General features: G+C 37.7%; 1 protein-coding gene across 1 annotated transcript; it reads left to right on the forward strand.

The window, feature by feature from the left end:
- The first annotated feature begins 1,144 nt into the window (after window positions 1–1,144).
- Window positions 1,145–7,783, forward strand: LOC124169317 (ankyrin repeat family A protein 2-like). The gene is made up of 5 exons (XM_046547899.1): window positions 1,145–1,651; window positions 1,730–1,862; window positions 2,446–2,675; window positions 5,824–5,971; window positions 7,007–7,783. Exons 1-5 carry the CDS (start codon window positions 1,436–1,438, stop codon window positions 7,048–7,050), a joined length of 771 nt encoding a protein of 256 aa, XP_046403855.1. The 5' UTR covers window positions 1,145–1,435; the 3' UTR covers window positions 7,051–7,783.
- The last annotated feature ends 1,120 nt before the right edge of the window (window positions 7,784–8,903 follow it).

The following is an 8,903-nucleotide window of genomic DNA, read 5'->3' on the forward strand; positions in this document are numbered from 1 at the left end:
GTAATTGTTGTACTTAGTTTTTAATATCAAATATAAGGTGACCTGTCAGACCTCTGTGCCATCCCCAGAAAAAATCTTTAATCTACCCATGATTAAATTATGAATTATACCACCCAATGTCTACTTTTGGCAAGCATGTATGTATATCTTTTGTTGTATTAGTTGATGTCTTTACATTTGAACATACTTATAGGAAAAAGTTAGGGAGATATTGCAGAATAAACCTATTATTGCTTTCTTATTAGCCCTTATAGTCTGCTGTGTGTGACTAATCAGCAGTAGGTCAACTCGTAGTTTGCTGGATAACATACAAGATATCTGCAGTTGCTTTCATTATGAATTTTTCCCTGCGGTGATCTTGTTTTAGAAGACACTGAATTACTCTTCTCTGGAGTACATGAAAGTTTAGTAAGAGAAATTTCTACTCCATTGAACAAGTAATTTATGTTCTTTCTATATCTGTTTTACAAAACCCAGGGCGGGGCAGATGGGGAATGTTCCCTGGGTGGCAGATTTCAACGGTCTACATAATTTTTACTAATTCTCTTGCAAAATTCTGCTAATTCTCGAGATCTTACAGCAGTGTAAGCAGCACATATGACACAAATATATTGCAGTATGTATGTTGGACTTAGTGTGGGAACGTTTTGCACGCTGGCTGTGGCATTAACACAAATTTTTATTGCTGTCAGGATATTTTGAACTTGGACACTTTCTCTCACCATAAGGATCATAAAGGAGCTTAACCCTACCACACCAGCCCTTATGGCAGGAGATGCCATCTGCACAGGCTGGCAGCTGGTGAACTCCCGCAGCCTAAGGGTTAAAAATGAAATTAGTCCAGTGGCCCGATGAATGGGCATTTTTAATGTTTAATCATGGAAGGTTGATATTCATAGTATAATAACGTAAAAGGTATGATTGATTTCATAATCTCAGAATAATACCATTGCGTAGGTGATTATTACATAAACATTTTCTCCGTCATACAAGTAAATTTTTAAAGATACATATAATTTTTATTACTATTTACACGTAAAAATGTCATAGTAAGTCCTAAAAATGCATTATTATTTGCTTGTTTCTATTATTATCTGGGCAGGCATGTTTTGAATGCAACTGTTTTCCCGCTTTTAATCTATTACATTCGCATTAGCGGAGTCAGCTGTTGTTTGTGTTTGTTTACGTTCTTGGTTGTGTGTTTTTGTAATGTTTACATCCTTCATGTGTGAAGGTAATTGTGCACCAAGACCATCGATATCTACCCTTAATCATGCTACAGTTAATTATCACTTAGTGAAATCAGCGCTGGGTTCGGGTTCGTAAAGGCTGAGCTTGTAATGAACTCTAGTGTAGCATATTGATCGACACTCCACAAGCTGCTTCTACATAACCCGATAAATCCCAGTATATTGTGACAAAATACAAGTATTTTATGATGAACGATGAAGATTCTTCGCAAGAGACTAATCCAGAACTTCACATCAGCGAAGATTTGTCCGCGAACTCATGTAGTCCTGTAGATGTAAAACCTAATTTACCTGGGACTGATATACCAGAGACGGCCACCAACATCGGCAGCACATCTGGTATCAGATGGCCAGGTTCATGGCAAGATGGAACGCGAAAGAGTGCTTTTCAACCTTATAGGGTAAGAATATGCCTTTGGAAGTGAAAAACGTGTATTAATTACATGTTTATCCTGATGTGTTGGCTTATTTATTCGTAGCCGACTACAACTGTACTCACAAACCTGCAACGAGGCAATGTCCAAACCCAGACGCCAGTGTGTGAGCCTATTGATGTCAGTCTTCATCATCGAGCTGGACAAGGTGAAGTAACGAATGATGATCTGAAGGAAGGTGAGTATGACGCGTAGAAAAGTAGGTGTTAGGTATATTTTATAACTATTCTTTCGGCTAAAAAGTTAAATGTCTTCACTCCAAGTGTTTTTACGGTTCTTTTGGACCAGCACAAAGTGTTTAAAAGCCACTATCTGAAAACAGGCTTAATTTACAAGAAATACGTGTATGTATACATGTAGCTACAAGAAAGAATACAATCCCAAATTGCATGCAGTAGAGTAATTCCTGAGTTCTCTGTTATCTCATCGACCTCAACATGGAAAATTCTTCCCTAATATATCAACAAAAATTCCTCTTGGAAATAAACAAATTGCTGTTAACTGCCTTAACGTTCTTTTCTACATTTATAATGGTATGTATTAACGTCATTTTTGTTTTCTTTTTGAGATATCCTCTAAAACCAGTTTTCAGAGGCAAAAACTCACCATATTTGTATCGAAAGGCTCCAGAAACCTTTGGAACTGACCCATGTTTGGTTTTTTGGGGTTTTATTTCAGTAACACACAAAAGTATGCATCTCGTATTTTTTTTGTCTCACCTTTCAGTTCAGTGGCAGTGATAAATGTGCATTTGATTAAAGTTTCAGAAACAGAGATAGATGCTCCTGACGACAATGGATTGACACCTCTAATGTGGGCTGCAGCGTACGGCCAAATGCCAACTGTGCAACTGCTGTTGAAGCATGGTGCAGACATAGGGTGCTCTGGTCCTGACGGAGAGAGTCCCCTTCACTTGGCTGCGGCTGGGGGTCACCATGACGTCCTTCGTTTACTTCTCTCAGAAGGAGCCACAGTCAATCAGGCTGATAAAGTAAGTTTCAGTAGGGGTGAGGATAAGACTGGAGATCAAAATTTTGTATGACTTTATGCAGTCTGAGCTAACTATACAATCTCTCTGTGATTTGGAGAAGGTGGTAATACTAAATTGATATGGTACTACTGCACACTCCCGATTATCCTAATGGCTAATGATGGGGAGAGGCGGCACGAGTAATCGGAAAACACAGATAATCCAAACTTTCACTTATGTGTCTTGTATTATTCATAATTTATGTAAAACAAACAATATGTTATTATCTATGCAGTTATTCTGTTACTTTAGAGTGCTTCCTGGACTCACTGAGAGCTTTTCTTGCCAGTTCGCGATCTTTTTAGCGACGATAACATGGTTGTACTCATATTATTAATGCTCCATGTAAGGCCTGGTTTCAAAAACCACACATCCGTGGCTGTGTGATCGAGGATAAAGAAAAGTGGTTTGCACAAATGCTTCAAAACCACTGCTCGACATGGGAAACTACACTGTCAGGCACCACACCACATAGTCGCGTCTCGCACAAGTTGCCTCGGTCGCAACTGCTGCACAACGTGCATCTGTGATCAAGGAGCGTGGTCGCGCACCTCGAGGCTTGGAAAACAGGAGCACGTTGTTTCCATGAATGCAGCTAGTGCGTGATCGCTTCCGTTTTATGAAGGGGATTATAACAGAAATAATTAGCATCCTAGCATTAATGCTGTAATTCCGATGATTTTGCGTCCGATTTAAAAAAATAAAGATCATGGAAAGAATTGAGCGAGAGTGAAAATCGCGCATGGATAATCCACAACCCGGATAAACCGCAGCCGGATAATTGGGAGTCTGCTGTACTTTGATATGGTTTTTGGAGGATATGACGGATAGCTGAGGTCATTTGTGTCATGAGGGTTAGGGGGCGGAGAATCATGGCATCAGTATTACCCTACTCTTAATGGAAACCACCAAGTGTTCCATGGCTAAATATTCTGTCCAAAGGATGCATTGCTAGGCAAGATGTCACGGTGTCCAGCGACCGGGAAAATCAGGAATTATGCTTAAATTTTCAGTCCCTGGAATTATTAAAGAATTATTCATGAATTTTTGCTCCAATGTGGAATTTCAATATATTTTATTCCTAGTTCATTTAACATAAAATTTAGCCAGTTCAACATCCATTTCCTGGCCTAAAATGTGTGTGTTTGTCGCAATTTCAAGTGCAGTGTCTTAGTAGAATTTTTACAGCTGCATCGAAACATGGAATGTCAGACAAGACAACAGAAAAGAAACGTATAGCACTCTTGAGTCAAGTAAGATTAACCCTTTCGAGACGTCGGAGTTTTCGTCTTAGCATGACTGCTGTACTGAGCCCCGAGGGACTCCTCTTTCTTGTGGTATGGAGCATTTTTGGAGGACATTGGTTAAGAAGGGTCTCGTGGATAATCACATTCTCTCAGCTCCAACCTTTTTCGACCCCTCCCAGCAGGGACTCCGCATTATCTCGGACTCCGAGAGTAGTTGTGCTCCCTCCTTTCCGGGTTTATGACTCTACCTGCAGCATAGGTTCGCGGCCAACTTATGGATTGCTTATATGTATTTTGCACATGGATGATTGTTGCTTGCACGTAAATTGCAGACTTTGAATTGAATTCCTCTTTCATTTCTGAGCATTGTCAAATTTTAAATGAAGCAACAATTGCCGTGTTGATGTTTATACAGAACTTGAGATATAAGTTAATATCTATTGTAGAATTTCGTTTAAAAATAGTAAACGCTGCTCAAAAGACAAAGAATTAAATTTTTAGTTTAAAATTTTTGAGAAAAGAAGAAATATTTATTTCGAAACGTGACTGGATAAACAATTGGATAAACTAGACTGCGGTCCCTTACCGCTAAGACGGGTAAAATAGGACGAAGGGTCCGGGTACCTGCTCTGGGATTTAGAGGATAAAGCCTATACCCCACACTGTTGGGGTCCCAAAACAAAGACGTCTTACACCCCCGACCGTCATAAAAGGGGGAGAGCTGTGAAACGTATATATTCGGCATTTGTTCGCTTGCGTAAGAAAATCTCAGACGAAATTATACGACTTTTGTCTCTCGGGTCAAGAAACGTCCACATATTTACGTCTTCAGTAGGGAAAAGGTTAAAAAACACAAAGTGTAGAATGCCAGGTGAGGTCAACATTTTATACTTTTGAGGTCAAAGCATCATCTTGGCTTGCATTGAATAAATTTTAATTTTAAGTACAATTTGTGCTAACTAATGTATTCCACTTGTCCTTGTAAAGTCATAAATATAATATTATTGAAAAGTATTGAATTATTTTTCGTTGTTTTAAAATTCTTATCTATCGCAGTAATCACTTGAGATTAACCTGGAAATTTCAGATTTCCCCAGAAAATGAGGAATTATGCATGAATTGTTCTGTTTTGATTGGGTGGATACTCTGGCTCCCCAAAGCACCCTAGTAGGGATTAGGCAGTCTTTTTTTTTTTTTAAATCTCCACCACTGAAGTTATTTGAACCCTGTCCTGTCGGGTGCAAAGCAAGCCATCTAGTCACTGTGCCAACCTGATCCTTGATGGTATTTATAAAGTTAAGAAAGATGTTGTAATTTATTATTTTGCCATATTCCTAAGTTGAGGGTTTTTAATCATTATCATGCATGTTGTAACATCAGAATATTATTTCTTCCAAAATCTATAATTTATTTCTTTAAAAATACAATTTCTTTTCTCATCTTATCCTTCAAGATCTTTTCTTCTCTCTCAGCAATCCCCCTCTCAAATCACAACAACCCCTTGTCAACCTTCCATCCGTCCTCATTACACACAAACATCAAATTCAACATAAACCTCAATAACAGTATTAATTGAACATAAATATTAAACGTTACAATGTTGTTGGTGTATTCCAGCCAATTAATGTTGAGCAAGCATTCATGGCTAGGGTGACCAACTCTCATATATTTCCCAGGATCTCCCGGGCTTGAAGCTATATCTAGAGTCTTGCAAACTGACTGATAAAAAGCTTGGCCATACTCACTTATCCCACATTTATAGCGTTACTTCAATCCTCCCTTTCATCCACATAACCTTAAATTCACATTTCCATCTGACGTTGCTCTCCCTGTTCTTAATTTGAAATCCCTTTTATTTTCAGGATGGGAATACAGCCCTTATGTATGCTGCATATGGTGACCACCCTCATTGTGTGAATGAACTTTTGCTAAGGGGAGCAGATCTGACAATGGTTAATGAGAATGGTGACACTGCTTTTGGTGTTGCTGTTGGGAGAGGTAGTAAGTTAGGTAAGTTTAATTTACCTGATATATCCCAGCTATTAAATGCTAAAGCTTTTAATTTAAATGGTTAGAGTTTAGATGTTTATAATTTTATTTTATTCTTCATGCGGACAGGGGTTTAACAAATTTTCCAATATTTTTTACTCATTATACGGGTATGTCTCACTATATACTCTTACCCAAATACATTTTAGTTCAACCCCTCTCTTGTGTTATGGTGGTAAGTATCCGATATTTTTTTATTTGTGATACTTTGGTAATAAATACTAATTGGAAGTATGAAAATAATTCATACATGTAAATTAACCTGATTTGCAAGGCAACATGCATGTGCAACCAGAAGTGGCCTGATTACTGCAACCTTTGTGAGGTAATTATGGTCACAGAGATGAGGTTTCGGAGAAATCTTCTGATCACCTTCCACCTAACACGTGGAAAGCATTTGGTGCATGGTGTGTTGCGTGTATTTAAGGGGGAACTAGGTGAAACAAACCCCTACCATATATTCATAGGAGATGCAAGGATCTTTGTATTACTGCCCCCTGCTGAGCGTTATACATATTTGCTTGTGTTATGCATATTTGAAGATTGCTTCTTTCACCTTGTTACCTCTACATACACTTGATGCCTCATTAGTTATTTACTGGGTATAGAAGTCATACCAGTTGAAACCAGTTGAATTCTAGGTGGTCAAAAAGTAAAAAATATCATCTAAGTTTTCTTATACCTACTTTTTTGCTTCTGGGTCCAGACTTTTTGGAGAGGTGGAGAGAGTGTGATACTATGACAAGACATGTTTGTCTCTCTGACACCGAGAAATAATATGTAGGCAACTCATGATGACATATACTCATATTATGCAATGGAAGGTTTAGATTGATTCATGAGCTATGTACCTATTTCATGCTCTCCTCTAAGTGTAGAAACTATACATTTTTTTCTATGTTAATATGTCCTCACCTTAGAGTTATATGAAGTAATAATATCTCATCCAAATTGATTACCTTAGATATGTAATTTTGAATAATTTTTTATTTTCAGCTCAATCCGTCATCGAAAAATACCTCATAATGCTATTGACTTGAATATGTATGAGCATGTGGCCATGAACTTAGACTGTGCATCAAGTTTTTTATGAACATCTGATGGTGTCTGGTTATGCGGAGAGCAGCTTGTATGGAGTTAATGAAGATATTGTTGCCAAAATAGTGGAATTGAGCTAGATGTGCCTTGAGCATTTAACTATATACACATGTTTTTTGACTTCGACAGACTTCATGGCCCTCTGAAAGTGTAATTGGGTAAAAATAACCAAAAAAATTGTTGAATTTGGATCTATCTGATGTTTGGAAGGCAATCAGTTGTTTTTTACTGTCACTGTGTACCAATCAAAAAATAAGTTATTGTGGAATTTAATTCACGAAGTTTTTAAGCCATTGTTAGTTGTGGATACTATATATGAAGGCATCTTAATATATGTATTAATAAATGAGTCAAATCAAGTGGTTGTAGAAATATGTGACTTAAATATGTACTCAGATTTATGTGATTTATGAATTAATGGGCTCAGTCTGAGTCAGTAGAATTATTCTGACCATTACCTTTTAGGATTTGTATCTTTTTATCTTCTAATGTTGGCTCCAGCTGATGGCATTATGTGGAACAGTTTTGGATGTCGATGTGAGAATGACCAATGAAGGAGCTTTCTTCTTTCTTGAATGCCATTTGTACCTGTATTGTTATGTGTGAAACTGTAGGTTTAATTGTCATTGTCTGTGATTGTTTTCTGTGATTAAACCGTTGTGTGTTGGACATAAATCTTGTGTTTATTGATAGTAACATTTATGCGTCTTGCAGTAGTGTCAGAAAGACATTCAGTTGCCCTTGAGTTGATTCGTGACAAGGTTTTGTAGCTGTTACTTATTTTCCATCACCGTTGATGAAAACTTTTTTGCCATAATCTAATCTTAATCACACTAAAAATTTGTTTTATTTTCTTCACAATACTCTCCACATTGTTTAAACAATCCCCAAATTGACAGCTTTAACCCTTTTGAAGACGAGTTGATATCACAAACTCATGGTGAGACAATCTCTACTACTCTTAGACCTCAATGGTTCTTTATTGTTTTCATTCTCGTGATAGAATCTCACCCTCAATATGTTATTTTCCCTACATAAGATAATGGGCTGTAACTCCGATGATGTCATTAATCTATATGCGTACATTTAGAAAAGAGGATGTCTGTTTGTCTGTACACTATACATTTCCATATGGTGACCAAAATTAATGTGTAGGTGCATCTCATGCTCTCAAACTCCGTAGTGCTACTTCTGGTTATGTCCATGTGTCATTTTCTCATAACCCTTTGTTATGTCACATTATACAACTTCTGGGATTGGACATCCTGCCGGGTAGGCACACCTCTTGACACCATTAAAGAGGAAATAATAAAAATCCTATATGATCAGGAGGTCCAAGTTTCCTTCTTCTCTGTGTACTATCCTTCCCGAGCAACACCAGGTGGCTTGACAGTGTATGAAAAATGGGCAGCAACTTTCACATTTTTCATTCTAAAATTAACCCTTTCCTGCCGGCACCTACAATGGGAAACGTTTTCCGTGCTATGAGTAGCATGAGAATATTATAAACCCCTCCTAAGTATGGAGCTCTTTTTTGGGGTGGAGTTACCGTGGTATTTTCCATCCCTCAGATTCGGGACCCCATCCCTTACCCCAACCACTGGACTACACCCTCTAACCCTATCAGAGCACGAAACCACGGTCAACTAATTGCATTACCAGTATTTTATTCAACCAAGCATTGCATTTGATTTTCAATAATTACACTCCTCTTAAGGAATTACAAAAATTTTTTATTGGTATTGTGGAACAGTTATCTAGAGTTTAAATAATAAGGAATCCTCTGGAATAGCCA

This window comes from Ischnura elegans, chromosome 12, assembly GCF_921293095.1.
Source record: "Ischnura elegans chromosome 12, ioIscEleg1.1, whole genome shotgun sequence".
Taxonomy (NCBI): Eukaryota; Metazoa; Arthropoda; class Insecta; order Odonata; family Coenagrionidae; genus Ischnura; species Ischnura elegans.

Bases quoted from the DNA above. Each gene is read 5' to 3' on its own strand.
- LOC124169317 (XM_046547899.1), top strand. From the start codon at position 1,436: ATGATGAACGATGAAGATTCTTCGCAAGAGACTAATCCAGAACTTCAC. The intron at 1,652-1,729 runs GTAAGAATATGC...ATTTATTCGTAG, and splicing joins GTGCTTTTCAACCTTATAGG to CCGACTACAACTGTACTCAC. The intron at 1,863-2,445 runs GTGAGTATGACG...ATTTGATTAAAG, and splicing joins GAATGATGATCTGAAGGAAG to TTTCAGAAACAGAGATAGAT.